This window comes from Aedes albopictus, chromosome 2 (assembly GCF_035046485.1).
Source record: "Aedes albopictus strain Foshan chromosome 2, AalbF5, whole genome shotgun sequence".
Lineage (NCBI taxonomy): Eukaryota > Metazoa > Arthropoda > Insecta > Diptera > Culicidae > Aedes > Aedes albopictus.
In genome coordinates, this window is record NC_085137.1 from 206,092,083 (window position 1) to 206,119,308 (window position 27,226).

The following is a 27,226-nucleotide window of genomic DNA, read 5'->3' on the forward strand; positions in this document are numbered from 1 at the left end:
TGGAAAGGTTGCAGATCAACTTAAGAGCAAGAAAAAATCGAAGTTTGGCAAGAAATACATAGTTTGGTCAACAATATGAATTTGTGGTTTGAAAAACCGAACTTTTAGAAATACATGTATAGCAAATCATCTTTTTCACTACGGGAAATGTCGGGAAAAATGGCTGGCACCCCTTAGGGACTGTCCATTAATTACGTAAGGGATTTTTAGCGATTTTTCGACACCCCCTCCCCCCCTTGTAAGATTCTTTGTATGGAAAGCCAAATATTTTTGTATGGCGCGTAAGATTTCTCAAACCCCCCCTCCCCCTATAAACCCTTACGTAATTAATGGACAGCCCCTTATTCAAAAGCTTAGATATTGTGTATTGATTTGAATTGATTTTTGTCCCCTGTTTTTGGCGGAGAATGCTTGCGTTTGTATGCAGAAAACTATGTAGAAATTGTACTGCATTTTTCCTAAAAACGTAAAATCTCATACACTTCAAAACTCAATCCAATTGAAAAATATTGAGTAACTGTGAATTGGAACCTTCAAAAAATATCAAGAACGACAGCTTTCATCGAAAAATAAGATTGATTTTGGGCCTGATTACGAGTGTCACTCCACGGTGAAAACAAAAAAGTGACACCGGTAATAAGGACGGTGAAAGTGATTCTCATTTGATTAACCCACAACTTTTCCACCGTGGATTCGCAATGTGTCAACGTGATCGATTTTCACCGTGAAGTGATACTCATAATAAGGGCCTTTGACACAAAGGTGGTAAAAATTTCTTGGCATGCGGTCGAAGGTACTGTGCAAAACTTTACGGAAGGGCTCAAGCTCAAAACTCGAGATGACGGATATAACAAGTCAAATCAGCAATGTCTTGATGTTGATTTAAAGTAAATTAATGCTTTTTTACGATGAATTGCTCTTGGTTTGGGAACAAGTTGGAATGAATTATTACTGCTTGATTTTCTTTGGCCAGATTTTGCTGTGCGCATACCTTATCAAAGTCGCTAACGTCACTTCGCAGAATTATGATTCTGTGAGTGGAGGCAGTATGTGTATAATAGCACATGGTTTGTTTCTTTTCACAAACTAAACCTCCTTCGAATGAAATTGGCCAAACATCTAAGAAATATGGGCCACAGTAATTGTAATTGTAATTTTATTGACCGAATAATCGGTCAGGATGTAAATTTATAGAGCAATTATAATTACGGTACAATTAATTCATGTTTTCCTTAGAAAAATGCAAGAGCAACTACCATTATAGAATATATTTGGTTTCTTGCTGAATTGTGAATTTAGCCAGTTAGTTGTTATCACTCATCACTCGTCAAAAGCGGGAAATTTGAGTTTTTATATTCTTTTCAAATTCAAACTAGTAACGCGAATACATCGATATGTATCTGCTAAGCATTTTTTTTTCTTTCAAGCGTAGCTATCTACATAGTCGGTTTCTATTTATACTTTCAGGAGTGCAGTGGCCTTTCTCACCGACAGCCTAAACGGCCACAACAACGACTCGGCACTGGATACGACCTCTTCGCCGGTGATAACCGTGATGGATATCGAACGGTTAGACGAGTCCGACGAGGAGGTCAAAAAGGCCGTCGATCAGTACTACACCAAGCTGGAGATGCCGGTCGGATCGTCCGGTGAAGACGACGACGGTTGTGATCCGGACAGCGCCTTTTTCAACAAATACTTCACATCGTACAAGATGACAACGTTAAGGTAGGATGATTTTAGTTGTTTTTGTGTTTGTTTTAATGCTGGTTTAGTTTCCATGTGGTGTGTTTTGCATGTTTGGTGGTGGTTTATGTTCACTAAGGATTATATTCGCTTCACCCCCGTATAAGGATTTTCACTACAATTGGGAATCATTACGTTCAGCATTCTATTATTTATGATAATAGGGGTAGGCGGGGCAATATGGACACCCTAAGGTTTTTGCCAACTCTACCTGGCAAGATGTCAAAAAAGTTTAGTTTTTTGATACATGTATCCTTTTAAAGTCTATTTAGCATCTATTGCATAAGAATGCTCACGAAGAAAAATAATTTATCCACTTCAAAAAATGTTTTGAAAAATGTTAGTTTTTCATGACCGTCTTAAAACATACGGGGCAGAATGGACACCCCCATGGGGCAATATGGACACCATGAGACTTTTACGAATTTCGTACATTATTTGCACCTATAAATTCATTTCATTACAAAACAACTATTATGGATGAATAATACGCCGAAGTAGTTCATTTTTGTTCAGTTAATTTAAATTCAGGCTGTTTTGGGTAAAGCTTTGTTTTTTTGGCAAGTACAGCGGTGCTTGCTATTTTCCTTCTGTCGTTTTTTGACCAATTTGTTTCACCCTATGTCTACTATAGTGAACATTTAACCGAAAATATACTGAAATCGAAGAATTTGGTTGGTTTGTGATTTAGGTTATATTTTTCCCTTGTCGCTTCTTTCAAAAAGGTGAGTGTCCATTTTGCCCCGGCAGCAGAAGATATTTCCAAACTTGATTTTTTATATAATCAAGAAGAAAATATAAACATGTTAAGCATGTAGATACAGCAAAACTACTTGCATGTGTTCTAGAAATATCAGGTTTTAATCGACCTGCAATAAATTAATCACTAAATCTTATTTTAGATGGTGTGAAAATTATAATTTCCATGCACAAAAAACGGAGGACGCAACTTTTTCGTGTAAAATCAAGTATAATTTTGATTTCGAATGTTTATTTCCTGAAACTACGTTTTAGACCAATGGACTATATTCTCCATTCATTAAAAGTTCAAAAAAGTACGCATATTTCAAAATACTGAGGGTGTCCATTCTGCCCCGGGTGTCCATAATGCCCCGCCTACCCCTACACTTTTGGGCAGGGCGTATCGAAGAAGTCTCTAGTCGTTGCTCTTGGTTGATGTGTGTACAGTACGCCTGCTTGTTCCGGTGTTTGTGTGTGTACTGTATGCAGGCGGCGTGTTCTGGTTTCAGCGCATTTTTAATTTATGGAAAGTTGTTAAAAATTTATCGAGTTTTTGCATTGAATGCTGGACAAATATTTCACCCTTATACCTACGTATGGACATCAATATGATCGATTTTCGATAAAAAGTGATGCTCCATCTGCAAGTGGGAGAGAAATACGAGAAAAGACGCTTTTCTCCACTACTTGCTACCGGTTGGTGATCCATTCAAAAAGGGGGCATGCCGAGTGCACCTCCTACCTACTTCGCGTCAATCGGTTTCTCGCACCACTCGTGGCGGGGAGAGTGAATTAACTGTGAACCCCACATCTTGGGGTCCGACGAATCGCTCCGGTCGTAGCGCAAAAAAATAATTATTCATCTCGTCAATCTGAGTTTACCACATTGGTACACCATGCCATGCATTCGTACCTACATAGCTATGTTGCGTTGCCTGCTGTGGGATTGAAATTTAACGGTTCCTTGGACATGAACGGCGTGTGTCGGACAAAATTTTACGGTATGAAGGGGCAATATGGGCAGCTGTGAGATGAATAACGAACTTGTTAAATCTCAACAAGGTCGTCATAACAATGAGCATATGTTATCACCTGAGACATCACCGAGTACACATAAACGGTAAGTTCAAGAAAGTGTTTTTTGTTTTGATGAATGTGTAGTGTGGCAACGTCAGAACCTCAAGCGCTGCCGTGGGAGTTGAAGTGAACGCTCCAGACTACGCCATTAAGCATATCCTTTTGAGATGACCTAATTTTGATTGGATCGTTCTCACTTCGCCCTTTTGTCGCCACACAAGACATCCATAAACCAATATTGGAACTACAGTTGCGCTAACCCATTTGATATACTTGGGTTTCAGACCCCAAGTTTTACCAAAGGCTCGTCGGCATTTCCCGAAGGTCATACAAGCTTTCTTGATTCTGAACTCAATGTAAGGTGTTTAGAAAAACTTGGAATCAAGAATGACTCCAACGTACTTACCTGTTCAGTCACATTTATTTCAGAATCAAAGAGACGCAAAGGTCGAACGCCATTACAGTTTCGCCTTTCCGTGAAAAGAACAATGGATGTTTTACTCGGATTAACCGAAAGGACATTTTGGTGACACCAACTCTCAAGTCTCAACTACCTGAATGGCGCTTTGCATCAGGTCGAAGGGTGCTGATGCACATATACCGACTATGTGTCCAATGTTAGGTAGTCGTCGACAAAACCATAAATATAAAAACCGCTATTATTGAGTTGCCTGAAAAGCGTTTCCGCTACGAGATTCCACAAAAGCGGTGACAAGACTTCCCCTTGGAGGTAGCCACAAACACTCAATTTCCTAATCGCTGCTAGACGCAATTTCGACAATTTCGAGAAGAGGTGTCGGTTTTTGAGCATTTGGTGAATCCAATTGGAAATCATTGGAGATACACCATGCTGCCGTACGGCTTCCAATATGGCATCGAAAAGCACGTTGTCAAAAGCATCCTCGATATCTAAGAAAACACCCAAAAAAGATTATTTTTGAGTGAATGCTTTCTCAATATCGTAAACAACCTTGTGTAAAAGAGTTACAGTGGACTTTCCAGATTGGTAGGCATGTTGGTTCTCATGAAGAGGCACGTTGCACAATGGTCCGAATCCACGTTTTAGCAGGAAAAAAATCCGTATCTCTGTTCTCGTTAATTTTAGGCGTTTGGTGTCTTCAGAGAAGTTGTTTGAATTTGTTTGCTGCATTTTTTCCAAATATTTTTGATTAGGGTGGTCCTCGTCTTAACTCAAATCTGGAATAGAACTTTTTAATTTTAAGTCATACGCGATCGAATTCTTCAGCAAAGTTGTAGGCAATGCTATTTCGAGCAACTTTGCCGAATACGCCGTTTATCTAGCTCTTAATTTGAACATAGTAGGTCAATTTTAAGTTTTGACTTAGGGTGAGCCCCCCAAAAACAGTTTTTACGCAATAACTTTTTTATTTGATTTTTTTCGAAGATGTGAGCTTCGGAGCATTTGAAGAGCAAGTAATGACGCATATTTGTTCTGAACTTTGCATGTTGCTAGGTCTTGTCATTCAAATGTTATGGGCAATTTTGACTTTAAAACAACGATGTCTTAAAATGCTTATATCTCATGGAGCTGGTAAAATAAAAAAAGTTCTTTAAGCGGCATTTGGAAGGTCACATATAAAGCCAAATTTGGAGCAAAAATTGCAAGAACGTTATTTTTTAAATTGGAATAAATCGACTCCAAAAATCCCCTTAAAAATCGAAACACTACATATAACTTATACAATTTTAAAGATAGAGTCAAACTGTCTTCGGAAAAAATGTGGGTTTTTACCATACTTAAAAGTTTTCCATACACGACTTTTTTGTAAAACGTGAAACAAAAGCTTGAAATTGATAATTTGTTTTTAAAGAATATAATCGTTCTGATTTTCTAGAAAAACATAGCATGTACCCCTAAGAATCAAATTATCGATTTCAAGCTTTTGTTTCACGTTTTGCAAAAAACTCGTGTATGGAAAACTTTTAGGTATTGTAAAAACCCACATTTTTTTCCGAAGACAGTTTGACTCTATCTTCAAAATTGTATGAGTTATATGAAGTTTTTCGATTTTTAAGGGCATTTTTGGAGTCGATTTATTCCAATTTAAAAAATAACGTTCTTGTAATTTTTGCTCCAAATTTGGCTTTATATGTGACCTTCCAAATGCCGCTTAAAGAACTTTTTTTATTTTACCAGCTCCATGAGATATAAGCATTTTAAGATATCGTTGTTTTTAAGTCAAAATTGCCCATAACATTTGAATGACAAGACCTAGCAACATGCAATGTTCAGAACAAATATGCGTCATTACTTGCTCTTCAAATGCTCCGAAGCTCACATCTTCGAAAAAAATCAAATAAAAAAGTTATTGCGAAAAAACCGTTTTTGGGGGGCTCACCCTAAGTCAAAACTTAAAATTGACCTACTATGTTCAAATTAAGAGCTAGATAAACGGCATATTCAGCAAAGTTGCTCGAAATAGCATTGCCAACAATTTTGCTGAAGAATTCGATCGCGTATGACTTAAAATTAAAAAGTTCTATTCCAGATTTGAGTTAAGACAAGGACCACCCTAATCAAAAATTTTTGGAAAAAATGCAGCAAACAAATTCAAACAACTTCTCTGAAGACACCAAACGCCTAAAATTATCGAAAACAGAGATACGGATTTTTTTTCCTGCTAAAACGTGGATTCGGACCATTGTGCGTTGGCCAGATGAACATCACGGCGTTTAAGGCATTTTAGAAGAAAAGAGGTCAAACTGATGGGTCTGAAACTCTTTGATTCTTCATACGACGCACGACTTACTTTTTGAATAAACTTTACAGTAATATCCCGCAAGAATTTTGGAATATACTCTGAAACAAAACTACAAACAAGTAGTTTTTTTAAAACATGTTTGAAATAATCACATCTCTTCTGAAGCAAAATAGGATATATCCCATCTGCCCCAGGAGATTTGAAAGGAGCAAAGCTACATATTTAGTACCCACTCAATCGTTGCTTTATTTATGATACTCCAAGCCGAAGCTAGAGAATCATAACTACAAGAAAGACATCAGGTTCATCCGAAGATGTAATATCCACATATCCGGATAAGTGTGTACTGAATAAACATTCTAAAACTTCCTCATTAGAGGAAGTGAAGTCGCCATTTGGCAAACGAAGTTCGTTCACTTGGAAATTCTTAGATTTTGCAAAGATTTTGTTCAACCGACTGGCTTCACTCAGACTGGAAAGATTTGTACAAAGGCTTTTCCAGCCGGATCGTTCAGCAGACCGAAGAGCTTTCTGGTAGGCCTTGCGAGCCGACCTGAAAGCCTCTGAACCAGCCGAACGTCGTCTCTTCCAACTCTTTCTACACTGTTTCCTGAGTTTCGCCAGATCAGAGTTCCACCAAGAGGTTCCTATTGTGATCTTCACAGACCGTAGAGGGCATGCTTCTTCAAAAGCTTCCATGATGAAGGTCGTTGTAGTATCAATGGCATCATGTAAACCACTTAGAGTGTCAATGAATGGTGAGTATCCATGAAATTTGGCCGCAACCAAATCAGTAAAAAGATCCCAGTTTGTTGACCAGGGATTCCTGAAACGCAATGTTTGCGAAGTAACATTTAAATGTTCAAAAAAGATGTATCGATGGTCAGATAAAGATTCTTCATCTGACACATGCTAATTGGTCAGCTCGTGACTAATTCTACTAGAGCAAAGCGTTATGTCCAACACTTCCTCTCTAGCAGATACCATGGGTGGTTGCCTATGTTAAATAACCCAAGATCTGTACTACCTAAGTATTCCATCAAACTGGAGACTCCAAAGTTAATGTCTGAGCTGCCACAGATGCTATGGTGAGCATTAGCATCATTGCCAACAATTAGCGGAAGGCCTTTTGAAGTGCGGTATGCGATGACCTGTTTGAAAGCATCCGTAGGGGATGGTTCATCATGCGGTAAATAAACCGAACAGTATACGTATTTCCTGTTGAGGTTTCCAACAGATACATCAATTGTGGTAGCACATACATCTCTGGTGGTTAGTTCAGAGATGAGTGTAGCAACTATTGCGTTGATGACAAGCACACAGGCTCGAGGCATGACACGCGAGTTTGCCATTTCATGTTTACTGAAAGTAGCAAAAACCGGGTTCACAAGGTTTCCTAGATAGAAATTTCCCTTACGAAAGTAAGGTTCTTATACCAAGGCCACTTGGGCTGTACCATTTTGCATAAGTCTGCAAAGATTGATCGTTGCTGTTCTTTTATGCTGAAGATTGATCTGAGCTATCCTAGCCGTAGCCACTACCCAAACTAGGTAAGATTAAACTCTTCGCGACAATAGCACAACAAATAACAGCAACAATAAAACCAAATCGGTATCAATTGGAAAACGCCAAAGGTGAGGATACACAGAATACACTGTGTAAATCGCATAATGCGAAACCATATAGGTGAAAATTTAAACTAATAAACAACATCTTCATAATCCCGCCCTTATTTAGCCTCAAGTGAGACTAAAGAAGGGCAGCTGATTGTCTCGGAGAAACATAAGGTCCATTGCACTGCACCATTGCTCCGGTTAGCGCAGTAAGGGCTACATACTGTGGAGGGCGCCCTGGTACTCCACAGGCTCCGTTAGCGGTTAGGTTTTTATTAGACTCCCCTAGCCATTCATTCCTAGGCACGGTAAGCATAAAGCCGCATCACACCATGAATTAGGGGGTCACCTGTTGGTGGATTCTTATCACCGGAACAGTCGGTTGAGACAATCGCAACCAACACTACACAGCTATCTGGGTTGGCAGGGAAAAGAAGTTGATATTGATGATCAACTTCACACGGGTTCGGAACAGCCTTCGAAAACGACGTATGTAGCAACGATTGCGTTGATGAAAAGCGCATATCCTCGAGGCTTGAATTGCGAGTTTGATATTTCACTTCAACTGAAAGTAGCAAATGCCGGAATTTGGATTCACAAGGTTACCAAGATAGAAATTCCTCCTTGGAAAATGAGATTCTTACACTGAAGCCGCATGGGATTTGCTATTTTTCATAAGTCAGCGAAGATTGATCGTTTTTGTAGTGTTATTCTGATAATTGATCTCACCTATTTTAACCGTAGCCGTTATCAGTTGAAGATGAATTGGATTGGATTGAAAATGTGTACTTAGAGTGGGTCATCCGTTATAAGAAAAAGTGAAAAATTTGATGAAATCCCATCAGATCAAAGCTTATTAGGTTCCATTTTAGGACCCAAATAAGTGTGCAAAATTTGGGCACGATCGGTTATGTCTACGTTTTGCGCATCGCGTTTGAAGTTTATATGGAATTTTACATGGGAAAACCCACTATTTTGCATTTCTCTCATGACAAGCTCGAATTTTTCTAAAACCATGTAACCGATAATGTGAAAACATAGTCTAGGGTGTCCTGAAATTTTTTGTCGAAGACCACGATGTGATCTGATGCTCATGAAAAAAGTTATAATGTTGGCATTGCTTGCCGAAACAGCATGATTTTGTTGCTATTATTATTCCTTTACATGTTAAAACATAAACACATGCATGCGGTTCGTTGATTATAACTATTTTCACAAGCATCGAATCGTTTTGCGGTGTTCGACAAAGTTTTTCAGAACATCCTAGCCTATCATTTCACGTTATCGGTTGAAAAGTTTCAGACAAACTTTTTCAACTTATGGAAAAAAAGCAAAAAAAGTATGTTTTTGTTTTCCCATACAAAATCCCATACAAATTTCAATTGTAATGCGCAAAATGTAGACGCAATCGATCGTGCTCAAATTTTGCACAGATACTCAGGTCCTGTGGAATCAGAAAAGCTTTGATCTAAGAAAACGATTCCGATGACCCACGCTAACATACATTTCATGAATCAATGATAAAATTAGACAATTCGAAGTGCCCACCTAACTCAACGTGACGATCATTCCCCGTGCTTCCCTACGTGGAGAGAGGATCCCATGGACGACTGTCCACACACAATTTGAACAGTTATTACCCGTCCGTCAGTCAGGCTAGCCTGCGTGGAACCAAACCGGGTTGTAAGGTTCGTGGCGTTTTTTTTTGGGCAATGGATGTTTACTTTTGCATAGATAGGCGAAGACCGTCGCGTCGCCGCCGCCGCTGGGAGATGAAGGTGTCCGGCCTTTTCACCCGATGCGATGGACCAAAATAAACAAGTTCAATTATCTTCGATCAAATTGCGTGAAGATTAGCTTTTGTGTGTAGTTTTAATGGGCTCACGTTGCTGATAATCGATTTCCACAAGCGAGTTCAGGCCTGTTGAGATGCGGAGATTAATGATTTGTGGGGAAATTTCGCACCCGAAAGCAGAGCCTCCGGAGTGCGATGATAATAACGGTTGTCTCGGATCACATTCATTGTCCTGCTCTGTTTGAATACGAAGATTTTGCTTTTTTTGGAGGGCTGTTTTTGCCGTTTCGTTACATTTGGGGTCATTCATGATGTCATTATTTGATGGTAATTTGTTGGCATCCGATTGGATTTAAATTACAACTTACGTAGCACCGATATTTGAAACCGGGTTAAAAAAGACGTGTACCGTAATCCGGGGTAACATTGATCAAAATTTTCGATCTTTTTTGAATAATTCTTTTGTTAAAGCAAATGTTACATGTTTTATATTTTTAAACAAGTACTGGCCCTCTGATTATTTGTTAAACTACTCGAAAAAGTATTGTAAAACTTCTAAACATGTTTAAATAGGCTTTTTAATCTAATTTTGTTGATTGTTGATTTGGGGTAACATTGGTCATGTCAGAGATCAATGTTCGTTTGTGTTGAAAACACCCTTACTTATTAAATTCGGAGGTGCTGATTTCGAATATGTTGTCCAAATTCTTACAAGTTATGTACTTTTTGAGTTATTTTGAGAATAAAATCCTCCAAACCGCAATTAACGCCTAAAGGTAGGCAATTGCTTAAGGAATTGATGGCCTACTTTTAATAAATCGTATATTTTATAGAAAAAGATCATTTTTGTAAAAGTTTTGTACATTAAATCCAACTCTAGGATATCATATTGAAGTAATACAGTGATTTCGAATCTCATATTGTATCTAGTACTCATGCCGTGCATGAATGTTTGACAATGTAACTCATTGCGTATCGAAAAACAGTAATGGAAAAATCGATATATTTCAATGCTTATGAAATTCAATTTTCAAGAATTACATGTCATTTAATAGCTAAATAATAGCAGATTGCGAAATACCATTCGATAGCAGAAACTGATTCAATGTAAAATGTTTGTTTGAACATTTCATGAGGTCGGTCAAGTCGATCAATGTTACCCCGCTGATCAATGATACCCCGTTTTACGGTACTTATGTATCGTAGTTTGAAGCAGTGAAATCGATCAGTAGAATATACTGCACATATAGCGAAAAACGTGCTGTTATTCAGCAGAGACAAGAGTAGGTATTTTCGCGTTTCGAAACTGGTCCATAAAAGCTCTCAAGCAACTTTAACACTAAGCTGAGAAGCGGACTCTGGCCTAATCAGACCCCCCTCAGCATGTCCTGTCTACCGTATCCCTCTGGCTTTGGCCAGCTTCTGGCTGCGTCGTAGAATGCAACTAGCTCGGACTTCTTCCTTCGTCGCCCCATACAGTTCTTCTGCCCACCGCCAAAGAGTGTTCTTATTACTGCTTAATTCTCCATTTCAGCTTCACGGTTGCGCTAATATTAAAATGTGTAGGGACGTTCTTACATATAGACCTCCAGATTCATTCTGGAAAATGTCGTATTATGTAACCAAATTTATGCCCCCATGGAAACACAACGCCCTATCATTCTACCATCTCATTCACAGCCAGCCGGTTCTGTATGTGCAGTACACACACTAAAACAAACATGCCCCAAGCCCGGGAGGTATAAATCACTCGGATGTAAAGTTAACCTTTAAGGTCTGACCTCGGCGAGGCAAACTCCATAAATAATTCCACTCCAATTAAACCACTGACAAATGAATCAAACATTGAGCCTACCCGGTAGCGCACCCGGACCGGCTAACCAACAACGCACACGTCGGCAACGATACCACCAACCAACCGCCTGGAGTCCATTTCGTCGAGATACCATCGCAATCTGGCGACGACATCGTTGTCCCCCAAACACTGCACTGGGTGGGCCGAGCGGGCGGGATCGTCGTAAAATATTAAAGCCAAAAATTACAAACTGCGCCTGGCGACCAAAATGCAAACATTCACATTTCCCATCGTGAATGCAGAACAAACACAATGTCGTGGATTGGTGGGAGAGGGCACAGTGCTGCTGGCGGGATAGGTAGTGTTGTGCACGCACTGTGGTCCGGCTCTCGGGCGACTGGGTTCGACCGAATTGTGCTGGTGGCTGTACACCAGGCAACTACAATAATTTCGAGAGCGTCAGTAAACAAATTTTGCCTGCACCTTTTCCTATCCCACTTGGTGTCTGGGTTGGGTGGTAGGTGGTATGGCAATTTCCCTGGTAGTGTAGTAATGTGGCCGAACTGGTGAAGGCGAGTCGGTATCCCCGTTTACGGATTGGTATCCCTGTCGTGAACTAAGGTAGGCATATTTCACGTACAGCTACCAAAGCCTTGTCGCTAGATAACTAACATAGAGATTAGGACCAAATGCATACTGTGTCTGTTCGATACTACCACAGACAAACAGACGAATCACTTGGAACAAAATGCGATAAAAATCATCGTCACGCAAACATAATCGCCCACTGCTAATTACGCTGTGGTACGCAAACCTACTGAGTAAATGGCGGTAGTGAGCAAACGTCAAATAGGAGCAAAAATGATGCGAGCGCCATGAGCGAGCATTTTGCAAACTTCGGAATATTTGAATTATTCGTTAAAAAGTGAAACGATGGGAAGTAAATAGAGTGAGACGTCTGTTTGTCTGTGATACTACCATAAGATTCAGAATGTTTTCTGAAATGCTACTACGGATCCAAAGCTTGTAAATAGTAACAAGATTCACCATATAGGGAACGAAACCACTTTGGAACTTCGATTTTGAACGAAATTACATAGGGTCTTGTACCATTTGGGCAGGTGTACCTATTTTGGGCACTTGCCGCTATAACTAAGTCAATTTCAAACCGATTGATTTGAATTTTTGTACAGCGTTAGATACTGTACGTGCCTAACCCTGGACCCTATATGAAATTCTATACACGGATAGATTGAGTAGGTACGTGGAACTGCTGATCTCTCAATTTCATTGATAGCAATCGCATACTCGCCGATCTAATGAAGTACCGCGGATTCGATATCGTAACGCTCTACGAGTTGTGTTGAACAGCATCAATCACAGCTACCAAAGCTGTGGCAAAACACGAACAGAGAACAGCTTTCATCCTGATGGGCGATATGCAGAGGCTCGTGGTCGTTACATTTGAAGATCACCACAGCGAACGGATTCGCAAATCTGGAGGACTGCTGGAGTACAGTAAAAGCAGCCATCAACGACACAGCCGAGAGCACCATCGGGTTTTTGGAAATGAGTCGACGGAACGAATGGTTCGACCAAGAGTGCAGAGCGATTTTGGAGGAGAAGAACGCATCAGGGGTGGAAATGATGTAGCAAGGAACCCGGTGCAACCTGGTACGTTACAAACAAAAGCGGAAACAGTCGGAACGACAGTTCTACCAGAAGCTCTACACATCCCGCAACGGCTAGTTCCAAATGGATTATTCATCAAAAAAAAACATGTTTTTAAGCACCCATAACATTTTTGAAAACATAAGGTCTCTTGAGTGACCGTAGAGGGCAACCGGAAAAAACAGCGTCTTATATAGTGCGAATTTAGTTTGCGTTTGAAAGTTACAGGACCTAAGCTATTCGCAGCTGCGATACGCATTTTCATTTCACGGGAAACGTTATTGTCACATGTCACAAGTGTTCGAAGATAAACAAATCCTTCAACAACTTCAAACACATTCCCATCAATCACCACCTCAGTCTGCCTCTGTTTCTACTTGTTATGATGTACTTCGTCTTGGTAGAATCAATCGTCAAGCCTATCCTCGCTACCTCTCTCTTACATTACATATATACATTTATTTGTTAAACATCACTAAGACAAGACATAATCAACAATAGTACGCCACAATACTCGGTTTGTGGCTGCCGCTCTCCATCCTCGGTCGCGCCCAATGCTCGCCAAGTCACGGTCCACCTGGTCCGCCCATCGTGCTCTCTGCGCTCCACGCCTTCTTGTGCCAACCGGATCAGTTACAAGCACCAGCTTTGCAGGGATGTTGTCCGGCATTCTTGCAACATGCCCTGCCCACCGTATCCTTCCGGCTTTGGCCACCTTCTGGATGTTGGGTTCGCCGTAAAAAGCAGCGAGCTCGTGGTTCATCCTTCTCCGCCACACACCGTTTTTCTGCACACCGCCGAAGATCGTCCTTGGCACGCGTCGCTCGAAAACTCCGAGTGCTTGCAGGTCCTCCTCGAGCATGGTCCATGTCTCGTGCCCGTAGAGGATCACCGGTCTTATTAGCGTTATGTACATGGTGCATTTGGTGCGTGGGTGAATCTTTTTCGACCGCAGTTTCTTCTGGAGCCCGTAGTAGGCCCGACTTCCGCTGATGATGCGCCTCCGAATTTCACGGCTCACGTTGTTGTCAGCCGTCAGTAAAGATCCGAGGTAGACGAATTCCTCCACCACCTCGAAAGTATCCTCGTCTATCGTAACATTACTACCCAGACGGATCCGGTCGTGTTCGGCTCCGCCTACCAGCATGTACTTTGTTTTTGAGGCATTCACCACCAGTCCGACCTTTGCTGCTTCGCGTTTCAGTTCTGCCACCGTTCCAAATGTTCTAGCGATAATGTCCATGTCGTCCGCAAAGCACACAAATTGACCGGATTTTGTGAAAATCGTTCTCCGGCTGTTGAGCCCGGCTCGTCGCATCACACCTTCCAGAGCGATGTTGAAGAGTAGCCATGAGAGTCCGTCACCTTGTCGCAGTCCCCGGCGAGATTCGAATGAACTGGATAGTTCACCCGAAACCCTTACGCAGTTTTGCACACCGTCCATCGTTGCTTTAATCAGTCTAGTCAGCTTCCCTGGAAAGCCGTTTTCGTCCATGATTCTCCATAGCTCTGCGCGGTCGATACTGTCGTATGCCGCTTTGAAGTCGATGAACAGGTGATGCGTTGGGACCTGGTATTCACGGCATTTCTGGAGGATTTGCCGTACGGTGAAGATCTGATCCGTTGTCGACCGGCCGTCGATGAAGCCGGCTTGATAACTTCCTACGAACTCATTTGTTTTAGGTGACAGACGACGGAAGATGATCTGGGATAGCACTTTGTAGGCAGCATTCAAAATAGTGATCGCCCTGAAGTTCTCACATTCCAAATGGTCGCCTTTCTTGTGAATGGGGCAGATTACCCCTTCCTTCCACTCCTCCGGTACCGTGCCATGCCCTAATACCGTGTGCCTCCGAATACCGTGTATTTGACAAAAAACTCAAATATTTTACTAAGTGTATTATTTTTATAACTGAGTAACTATTTCAATCATTAGCATATTAAACCTGCTCAAGTTAGGCGTGATAAATTTGGCACATATTTACAAAAACAAGCAATTAAAAATATTTACAGAATGTGAGTGCAAAGTACCAATACACGGTATTAGGGCATGGTTCCTTTTGTGTTCCAAATACCGTGTTTCGGTTAAAACTTGCAAACTGAAAATATTATTGATACTTTTTACTTTATGGATCAATTGCACAAACCTCTAGGCAACGTTTGCCGCACAGGTTCTTTTAAGTATGAACTTAGTATGATTGATATAGAGATGATTCAAAGGACCACCAATGTATGCGGGTCACATACACGGTATTAGGAACAATGCTATGTTTTACAATTTTGATTTTAACAATGGATTAAACATTTGGAATTCGATTAATTATATTTATTATACATAATGCACACAATAAGCAATAATATAGCGTTTGAAAAATCAAGAAACTTGGATTATTGATTTTTCCAGGGCTCTTTGAAGTGAAGAGCATCCTTAAGGTCACGGTATTAGGGCATGGCACGGTAGCTGTTCGGTTTCCCAGATCCTGACTATCAGCCGATGCAGACAGGTGGCCAACTTTTCTGGGCCCATCTTGATTAGTTCAGCTGCGATACTATCCTTACCAGCTGCTTTGTTGGTTTTGAGCTGGTGAATGGCATCCTTAACTTCCCTCAGCGTGGGAGTTAGTTCATTTCCGTCCTCCACTGCACTGGTGTCGTTGTTCTTGCGTTGCCGTGGGCTCCGTGCCTACGTTCTCCGCGCCGTTCAGGTGCTGATCGAAGTGCTGCTTCCACCTTTCAATCACCTCACGTCCGTCCGTCAAGAGTCCTTATCCCTGCATATTTCGGCTCGCGGCACGAAGCCGTTGCGGGATGCGTTGAGCTTCTGATAGAACTTCCGTGTTTCTTGGGAACGATATAGCAGTTCCATTTCTTCACACTCCGCTTCTTCCAGGCGGCGCTATTTCTCCCGAAAGAGGCGGGTCTGCTGTTTCCGCTTCTGTTTGTAACGTTCCACGTTCTGTCGAGTCCCTTGCTGCAGCATTACCGCCCTCGCTGCGTTCTTCTCCTCCAAAACCGTTCTGCACTCTTCGTTCGTTCCGTCATCCGTTCCGTCGATTCCGTTCCACGTACCCGATGGTGCTCTCGGCTGCGTCGTTGATGGCTGCTTTCACTGTACTCCAGCAGTCCTCTAGAGGGGCCTCATCGAGCTCGCCCTCGTCTGACAACGCGGCTTCGAGATTCTGCGCGTATGCTGAGGCGACATCCGGTTGCTTCAGTCGCTCTAGGTTGTACCGTGGCGGTCGCCGGTACCGTACATTGTTGATGACGGAGAGTTTTGGGCGCAGTTTGACCATCACCAGATAGTGGTCGGAGTCGATGTTGGCGTAACGATAGGTCTTGACGTCGATAATATCGGAGAAGAGCCGTCCGTCAATCAGAACGTGGTCGATTTGAGATTCCGTCTGCTGTGGTGATATCCAGGTGTAACGATAAGGAAGGCTGTGTTGGAAAAAGGTGCTACGTATGGCCATATTTTTGGAGGCGGCGAAATCAATGAGTCGTAGGCCGTTTTCGTTCGTCTGCTGGTGGGCGCTGAACTTACCAATCGTCGGTCTGAATTCCTCCTCATGGCCTACCTGAGCGTTCAAATCTCCTATGATGATCTTGACGTCGTGGCTTGGGCAGCGATCGAACTCGCGTTCGAGCTGCGCGTAAAATGCGTCCTTGTCATCATCAGTACTTCCGGAGTGTGGGCCGTGCACGTTTATTATGCTGAAGTTGAAGAATCGGCCCTTGATCCTCAACCTGCACATTCTTTCGTCGATCGCCCAAGCAACCAAAAGTTCGGATTTCAGAAATTCACATTTAGTTCAATTCTGGCTTCGTCGAACTTCATTCTCCAAAAAGTTACACATGTATTGTTTATGAACTTGCAAGTAGGGTGGGGCGGGGCAAGATGGGTCGCGGGGCAAGCTGGGTCAGTGCTATGTTCGGGCACATTACTCATGTTTTGATTATGTTAATAATTTTGTTAGGTGACCAGCATGAATATTCAAAAGTTTGGGGCATTAATTGAAAAAATATTTAATCTCATTGGAAATAAAAAATAAAATGCTTTTAGCAATTTTTCTTAGGCGATACATTCCATATAATCTCCATATAAACGGCCGCGGGGCAAGATGGGTCACCTTCAATTATGAACGTGTTTTTGGAGCATTCAAAAGTTATTTATTTTTTTATTACAAGCCTATCTCATAAATGACTTCAATCAAGCGGAATGAACGCTCAAAATTATAACATAAAATTATGGTAATTTTTTAGTGAAAACATCAATTATCAAGTCGCCTTAGGACCACTCAAATCGTAAAGTTATAAAGAATATAAAAATCCAAATAAATTTATAAAATGTTAACTAGTAGCTCTTGTTTACTCAGTATGGATATGGAGCATTATGAATGCGGAACAAATTTTATATTTTGACGTTTTTCGTTGAGAAAATGTGAATTACTTCAAAGGTGACCCATTTTGCTCCGCACTATTTTCACGACGCAAAATCGATCACTTTTTAAAACTGCTTGTTTGACATCATAGTTTGTATTAAATAAACTTTCTATCGACTTTTAGCATAGCTAACTAGTGTATTAAAGAGTACCGGACGAATACAAACCAATACGTTTTGTATTTACAAAGTTATGGGGATACATCCTTAGGCGACCCATCTTGCCCCGCCCCACCATACTTGTACATGCTTTTGATTCCTCTTCAAAATGACATTAAAGTCGAAAATAGGTCCAGAAAGAACTTGCTTTGAACTTAAGAGCAGAGTTCAATTAAATTTAAATCGAACTCAGGTTGGATTTTCGCGTGCCTCTAAAGTTCAAATTTGGTTTAATTAGACATATAACACCAGCTTGAAATGTTCCGTTTGAACTTGTTTCGAACTTGTTTTGAACTTACTACTTAAAGTTCGTATGAATATTAACCGTACCAAAAGTGAACTTCACTTGAACTTCGGAAACAGTGGATCTCGGGAGAAATTCTCATTCAATTAAATCACTCGGAAATCGAGCTCATCGGTCACATCTTGCGTGAATTTTGCAACTACACTTTGTTTCACTATTATTATTTTTCATCAGTACCTACCTGCAATTAACGAAAGGAATCCGTAATATGTAGCTAAAAGACTGCTCCCGTCTCGGCTCCCTCAGGGGACAACAATTCTGCAGGAGTTTATTTTCTCGGCTACGAAAACACTTCCAGCTTTGCTTGTTGACGTCTCTCTCTCACTTCTAACGTCCGCGCGATGATCATCAATGCAATCACGGTGATTAAAAACTGATAAACTGATGCCAATGACCGAACTTGGCATTAATTTATTACACTGTTGAAAATGCTTTGACATCCATGTGCACAACAGAACACGTGCTCGATGAACAAATTGAGATTTGAAATTATGAAAAGAAATCCACGTACTCCGGATTTCTTTTCATAATTTCAAATCTCAATTTGTTCATCGAGCACGTGTTCTGTTGTGCACATGGATGTCAAAGCATTTTCAACAGTGTAATTTCCCACATGGCTTGGTCAGCCAAAGCAAAAATCAAGAAATTGACATTAATTTATTGCTTTGCACTTTTAGCAGTGGCCGACCAAAACAAACTGAAAATGTGAAACTGTGCAAGTTCACAAGAAGTTCCATGGAAACTTCTTTTGAACTTTGTCGTTAATTCGGGTTCAAAAAAGTACACGCAGACAACTTCAAGTTCAGAAATAGTTCACATGTGAACCTGTTTGAGCTCTAATAAATGAAATCAGCACTTTGACTAAAATCCATCAGTGTTCAACAACGCATACATGGAGCATTGGTAAGGCGTTGACTTTCAACGAGGAAGACACGAGTTCGAGTCTCATAGTAAGTAAAATACATAAAAATGTAACTCAAGAAATTGATCAATTAGGATTCCACAGGTATTAATATCTAATAATCAAACACTTTTGAGGGCAAATTTCATTTTTTTTAAATTTCATCGAAGTTTATTTTTTAGTTGAATAGCATTCCGTACAGCGGCACAAGTGCACTTTTTGTGAACTCATACATACATACATACATTTATTTGTTCAACATCATAAAGACAAGACATAATCAACAATAGTACGCCACAATACTCGGTTTGTGGCTGCCGCTCTCCATCCTCGGTCGCGCCCAATGCTCGCCAAGTCACGCTCCACCTGGTCCGCCCATCGTGCTCTCTGCGCTCCACGCCTTCTTGTGCCAACCGGATCCGTTGCAAACACCAGCTTTGCAGGGTTGTTGTCCGGCATTCTTGCAACATGCCCTGCCCAACGTATCCTTCCGGCTTTAGCCACCTTCTGGATGCTGGGTTCGCCGTAAAGTGCAGCGAGCTCGTGGTTCATTCTTCTCCGCCACACACCGTTCTCCTACACACCGCCGAAGATCGTTCTTAGCACGCGTCGCTCGAAAACTCCGAGTACTTGCAGGTCCTCCTCGAGCATGGTCCATGTCTCGTGCCCGTAGAGGATCACCGGTCTTATCAGCGTTTTGTACATGGTGCATTTGGTGCGTGGGTGAATCTTTTTCGACCGCAGTTTCTTCTGGAGCCCGTAGTAGGCCCGACTTCCGCTGATGATGCGCCTCCGAATTTCTCGGCTCACGTTGTTGTCAGCCGTCAGTAAGGATCCGAGGTAGACGAATTCCTCCACCACCTCGAAAGTATCCCCGTCTATCGTAACATTACTACCCAGACGGATCCGGTCGTTTTCGGTTCCGCCTACCAGCATGTACTTTGTTTTTGAGGCATTCACCACCAGTCCGACCTTTGCTGCTTCGCGTTTCAGGCGGGTGTACAGTTCTGCCACCGTTCCAAATGTTCTAGCGATAATGTCCATGTCGTCCGCAAAGCACACAAATTGACCGGATTTTGTGAAAATCGTTCCCCGGCTGTTGAGCCCGGCTCGTCGCATCACACCTTCCAGCGCGATGTTGAAGAGTAGACATGAGAGTCCGTCACCTTGTCGCAGTCCCCGGCGAGATACGAATGAACTGGATAGTTCACCCGAAACCCTTACGCAGTTTTGCACACCGTCCATCGTTGCTTTAATCAGTCTAGTCAGCTTCCCAGGAAAGCCGTTTTCGTCCATGATTCTCCATAGCTCTGCGCGGTCGATACTATCGTATGCCGCTTTGAAGTCGATGAACAGGTGGTGCGTTGGGACCTGGTATTCACGGCATTTCTGGAGGATTTGCCGTACGGTAAAGATCTGGTCCGTTGTCGACCGGCCGTCGATGAAGCCGGCTTGATAACTTCCCACGAACTCATTTGTTTTAGGTGACAGACGACGGAAGATGATCTGGGATAGCACTTTGTAGGCAGCATTCAAAATAGTGATCGCCCTGAAGTTCTCACATTCCAAATGGTCGCCTTTCTTGTGAATGGGACAGATTACCCCTTCCTTCCACTCCTCCGGTAGCTGTTCGGTTTCCCAGATCCTGACTATCAGCCGATGCAGACAGGTGGCCAACTTATCTGGGCCCATCTTGATGAGTTCAGCTGCGATACCATCCTTACCAGCTGCTTTGTTGGTTTTGAGCTGGTGAATGGCATCCTTAACTTCCCTCAGCGTGGGAGTTTGTTCATTTCCGTCTTCCGCTGCACTGGCGTCGTCGTTCCTTCCGTTGCCGTGGGCTCCCGTGTCTACGTTCTCCACGCCGTTCAGGTGCTGATCGAAGTGCTGCTTTGTGCTGTTTTTGTGAACTCAAGTTCGGTTAATTACTTAAAAAGTGGGCTGTATAGACTGCTATTTGTATTCCTTCGAATAGCTAATTAAACCCGAACATGCCGTTTTATCCGAACTTTTGGTTGCTTGGGCGGCCACCAACCGATCACGCGCCTCTGCATATCACCCATCACGATGAAAGCTGTTCCCAGCTCGCGTGTGTTGCCGCAGCTCTGGTAGATGGTATGATTACCTCTAAACGTTCGCACCATGGATCCTGTCCAACACACCTCCTGCAGCACTACGATGCCGAACCCGCGATCCTTCAGTAGATCGGCGAGTATGCGGATGCTCCCAATGAAGTTGAGAGATCGGCAGTTCCACGTACCGAGTTTCCAATCGCAAGTCCTTTTTGTTCGCTGGGGTCGTTGCCGTTGGTCTCGGTTCGTATTATTCTGTTGCTGATTTTCCGCTACAATGGTTTTTTACGGCTGGCTCGTAGGGCCTGACACCAATTCCCTACTTTCTGGAGGACCATAGTTGAGCTTAGAGTCCTTCCCTGGCACTCGGACGTAGATCAGCCGCCCCTAACATGGGGATCAGACGCTGTTGTGAGCCGCTCCTCCTGGAGAACAGACGCTCAGGTTTGCCGAAGCAACCCCCCCCCCCCCCCCCTTTCCTGTCAGCCTACGACCAAAGCTCCCACCGGGGTTGGTTACCCGATCTTCCCTAAGGTTGCTCATAGTTTCCGGCCGGTACCGCGTGGAGGTAGGGATAGGAGTTGCTGGGCAGAGGCTAGTGGATCACAATAAGATCTGAATTGCGCAGCATACCCAGCCTTTACCGTGCCTAACGGGCACTTATTTACACTGAATTTGAACAGATGAACAAAATTCTCTTCTAGACTTTTCAAATCTCGGAAGCAGTTCTTGAGAAATACTTCTAGATAAAAACATCAATGATCTGGTTATTGCTAATATGTCAAACTCAGTTCTATATTGAGGCCTCATCAGCCGTATCAGAAACCCAGCATTATGCCAATTCAAATCCACCTTGCACATTTTTTTTTCTGGGCGCGCCATGATCGAGCCCTCCCATGTATGTAAACTGAGCAATTCACGCTAGTTCTGTTTCGGACACACGCAGACAATTTCGCTTTCTGGACCATCAATTACACAGCGCAAATGTTCATCGCGATCAGACAAAAAAAATGTACAAATCGTTTTCAATGTACGAGTTTGTTTTTTTCTTACAGCTTATTTTTTTTATCTTCGCCACATTATTACCATTATTTGTAATTGTAGCTCACGAATATGGCGTGGTAAATGATGAATAATGGCAGCACCAGCCGAGGTCCATTGTGGTTTCATTTGCTCGGCTATGTATCGGATTGCAGAGCGCGATCCACTGCTGCTGCTGCTGCGGCGTGTCGAGTTGACGCGGTGGAGAGCGCTCTGCTGGCTGGCTGAGATGGATGCGCAGAGATGATCACCGTCTATCAAAAAATGCCGAGCGACACGGAGTCTGGTGTACGTGTGAATTTGTTTTTGCTTTATTTTTACGACAACGTTGCACTGAAAGGCAGTTGTTTCAGCCTCAAATTAGATCTTTAATGGACTTCATTATACTCAGCTTGACGGATTTAGCAACTATATATTGTCAGTTAATGCTGAAACAGTAAGAATATTTTATTGTAGCTTTTTTTATTCTTCATCTTCTTGGCGTAATTTCCTAACTGGGACAAAGTCTGCTTCGCAGCTCAGTGTTCTATGAGCATTTCCACTGTTATTAACTGAAAGCTTTCTCTGCCAATGATCGTTTTGCATGTGTATCGTATGACAGGCACGAATATTCTATTTCCAAGGAAGTCAAAGAATTTCCATTACGAAAAGTTCCTGGACCGATCGGAAATCAAACCCTGCTGAAAACTCTTATCACCTTCTCAGCTGTTGCTATAGAGGTTTTTTTGTAGCCTATTTTATGCGTTTAGAACTGTTTAACGAAAGCTTGAATCTTTTATTGTAACTTGTTTATATTGAATTTTAGGCTTTTGGCATAAATTCTTCAACCAAGAATTTTATCGCTGTTGACACTACAGATTTCAAATCTTGGGAATAAAAATGCCATTTCGGAGATATGGTAATTTGTATGTCCTGAAATGAGCAAGCTGCAAATAGAACCGCTAGGTGGATTGATGAGCCTCTTTTTTGGGTCGACAGTGCCCCTGTGGGTATGAGCTTCTAAAATCGTTACGGTTGTAATTGAACACGCCATGCAATGATGTCCGCTGTTTTTGCTCACTCTTTTGGTACGTTCACTGCTCAGTAGGCTTTGCGAAGGCTCATCTTCATGTATTCGTTTATTACCTGCTCCGCTCTAATCTGATCTAGCACTTCATTATAACCACTCTAGGGTGTATAATTTTGAATTTTGTTTTTATCGTTCAATTAATCGCTGCAGGAATGTTGTTGTGATATCATCCCAATTGTTTTTGCAAAAATCTTGCATTTTCTTAGTCAAATTGATTACCTGCAGCGAATAACTCTGGAGCAACATTTGAAAAGGGCCCATGCTGCCGTTTTTTTCAAAAATGCTTCGTAGGGCCTAACATCACGCAAAGGTTATACGTAGTTTGCGACCGTGATATTCAGGGATGCCTACAGGAGATCCATCAGGAGCTGTTTCAGAAATTCTTTCAGAAATTCCTTGAGGAAGTCTTTTAGAGCTTAGTCTAGGAGTTCCTCCAGGAATTCCTATAGGAGCTCCTCCTGGAATTCCTTCAGGTATTTCTTCAGAACTCTCAAGGAGTTCTTTCAAGGATCTCTCCGGGATTTGCTCGGAGGTTCCAAGGATACCTCCAGGAGTATTTAGGAGGTTCCAAGGATACCTCCAGGAGATCATGGATTATTTCAGGAGATCCTACTAAGATTCCTCTCGGATTTGTCTCAGGGATTCCTCCAGAAGTTCCCTTGAGGATTCCTCCAGAACGTCTTCCAGGGATCGCTCCTGGAGTTCTTTCAGGAGTTGCATAAGAAATTTATCCAGAAGCTCCTACAGGAGTTCTTCTAGGAGTTAATTCATGAATTCATTCAGGATTATAATTAGGCATATTTTCCGGGTTTCCTCATGGAGTTCGTACAAGAACAATTCAAGGATAAGTTTCAGGGAATCCTCCAGGTTTTCTTTTTGGAATTCCTCTTTCGTGGATTCCTCCTGAAAATCCTTCGAGGTTCCTCATGGAATTCCTTAACTTATTATTGGAAATCCTTCGGGATTCCTCCTGCAAATCCTTCAGGGACTTCTTCTGCAAATCCTTCAGGGATTTCTCCTGCACTAAGCCAAAAAAACTTAAAATTTTCGTAAGTTCTAACTTAGACCTTTAAATAAATCACAACGATTAAAAGGAAATTCATGAGGCTACTCTATGATGCAGAATCAACTCAAAGCTTATTAAACAAACTTAGCAACATGGATTCCAGTAGTGCATCATTTTAAAATTTATTTGCTTTTTTTTTCAAAGTCTAACTTATGAAATTACTCATAACAAAGCACGATCAATTTTCATATATGGCATCCATATTTTCTAGTTATGGTTAAATTCATAAGGTATTTCAATTAATCTCCTTTGCTGAGTATGGAATACCTTCCAAGATTCCTCTTCAAAATCCTTCGGAGATTCCTCCTGGAAATCCATTAGGGATTCCGCCTAGAATTCCTTCGGGTTTTTTTTTTTCGGAAATCCTTTGGGGATTCCTCCTACACGGCTTTCAGAGACTCCTCCTAAAATTGCTTCACGGATTCCACTTGAAATTCTTTCGAGGGTTCTTCCTGGGATTCTTCTAAAATTCCAATCAGGGATTTCTTCAGAAGTTTCTGCAGAGATCTCTAAGAAAGACTCTAGAACCATCAAGGATTCCTGCAGAAGTTTTTTCAGGGTTTCATGCTGCAGTTCCTACAGGGAGTTCCTACCAGGAGTTGCTTCAGGAATTCCTCTACGAGTTTTTGCAGAGGTTCCTCTAGGAGTTATTTTTTTAGTGTTGAAAAGCCGATAGCATTGTAATATGCCTTCGGTCGATGCACAATCGCAGAGATTAATTTAGAAGTTGTATAGCCGCCGTGTTGTTTTTGTAATGTATATTTTATGTAAATAAAGTTACGTTTTAATGTATTATTTCGTTACGCCTGGGAGTTTCAAAAGACAGCCATGTCTCCCGGTCACCCTGAACTCCAGGTCGTGATATTCAGAGAATTCGTGTGCAGTTGCTTCGGGGACTCGGAAATCTTTCGGGGATTACTCCTGATTTTTTTTTTTCGTGGACTTTTCCTGGAATTCCACTAAAATTCCAATCAGGGATTTCTTCAGAAGTTTCTGCAGGGATCTCTTTGAGAGATATTGTTGAATTACCAATTAAATCCTGCAAAAGTTTCTTCAGGTTTCGTGCAGCAGTTGCTGCAGGGATTACCCAAGTAACCATGCTGTTGAAGCTGTACATATTGCATATAGGGTATTGGTTCCCTTCTTAAGCATGTGGCTCCCATTTTCATCCTACGAAAAACAAAGGATTGAAACGCTGTTTGTTTTGTTTCTTATTTTTGTATTTTTTGTTAGGAGTGAGCACCCATGAAAACAAAAAGAACGGAATCAATCGGTGCCGTAATCGCTTGTTTCCGAATAGGATGAATATGGGAGCGTGAGATTAATGATGGAACACATACCCTATAAAGCGCATATATTGGCATGCATTGCCCTACATTAACCATTAAAGTCAAGTGACAAGTGGCGCCACTATTGCTGACTTACGATTATACTTGTATAATTGTAATTCAACAATAGTGGCGCCACTTCCCACTTTAATTCAACTTTAATGGTTTATATAGAGTAATGCATGTCAATATATGTGCGTTATTTATGCAACACGTACAGCTTCAACAGCGTGGTTACTTGGTTAGTTCTTTCAAAGATTCCTCTAAGAGTTTTTTTTTCAGGGATTTCTCCTGCCGTTCCCTGAAAGGGTTTCTTTCTGGAATTCCTTCGGAGATTTCTCATGAAAAATCCTTTGTATAACGTAATGCATCAAATGAATCAAATCAGAAAAGTAATGCGACATTACTTACAAACAGACAAAAATGGGTATGCGAACCCTTATTTTATTTAATAATCTGTGTCAGACTAAGGATCCGCATATTTGCTTTATTCCATCCATAATCACTGCTAAAACACGCAACCCCATCAGCGGTGGGATGCGATGCGCAACTTGCTTGGCATTTTTATTCGTTGCTGGCCGAACGCCGTTTGGCCGAAAAATGAATGATGAACTTAAGTGATCATGCCACTGTTCTACACATCGGTAAAAACTCGAAAGAACAGCCTATGGTTTAAGGTGAAACATCAAATCAGGCCAAACATTTCAATAGGTCCTATCTGCATTTGAGAAGCTCTCTTTATTCACTTTCTCTTTCAATTATTACAATGTAATGGTACACTTTTTAACTATTTTTGCAGTACAAATCAAAAAAACGATTGTTTTGACCATCGTTCAATGTAAGGAGACAATCAGAATACAAATACACAGCTGGGACATTAACGAAAGAGAGGGAAACCAAAGAGAGCCTCTCTTCTACAGATAGGACCTTTAGACATGTTTGGCCTGAAATATCCTATTGCAATTTTGCATACAAACTTTAAAGGCACAAATCTTGCTGAATGAAGCATCGAACACAAGCCGCACTTGTTTATCCTGGTTTTGCTCACTTGCAAAAAAAGCAACTTGTCCAAATCGAGCGCAATTGTTTACGAAGTTTCAAAATTGGTAAATGGCAGTGAATCGAAATTCAACCATCGCGCAACAATAATGACAATGTCGCAACCTGTATTTGTTGCGACAATCCACCCAATGCGACATAAGTTTGTCTCAACTTGAAAATAATAGGATAAACATCGTACACCACGAGTTTAGAGATTTTTAAGCCTTGCATAGCGATTTTCGAACGATTACTTTGAGTCGGTAAACTCTGCAATTCTGCTGAAGATCTATCATCAAACAGTTTTGACTTTGGGTTAGTAATAATTGATTATTCACGAGTTGAAAAGTACGCAACAAATTCAGCTTCCGTTTTGTCTGCAACAAAAATGTTCGAAATCATGTCATTATCTGTTACCAGTAGGGATAAAGAGTAATCGTCGCGCCTTGTTTGTTGCTTGTTTTGTGCCTCTTTTGTCTGACAATTCTCTTCACTGGTAAATGGTCAAACTGAAAAAGTTCCTTCTATGAATAAAAGAAGGAAATGTTTGTGATGTCCATAATGGCAGCTAAAATGTCAAAAAGTTTCTTTGAATTTGTTTGGTTATACTTCGACCAAACGACAACTCGGCCAGATGGCATTCAGCCAA

The 27,226-nt window shown here is 41.6% G+C and overlaps 1 protein-coding gene across 1 annotated transcript in view; it reads left to right on the forward strand.

The window, feature by feature from the left end:
- LOC115264933 (transcription factor SOX-3) overlaps positions 1-27,226 on the forward strand; it is an 83,980-nt gene that overhangs the window by 12,640 nt on the left and 44,114 nt on the right. The window contains exon 2 of the mRNA XM_029869072.2: positions 1,468-1,728. Coding sequence (XP_029724932.1) covers positions 1,468-1,728 — 261 coding nt within the window. The remainder of the gene's footprint in view (positions 1-1,467; positions 1,729-27,226) is intronic.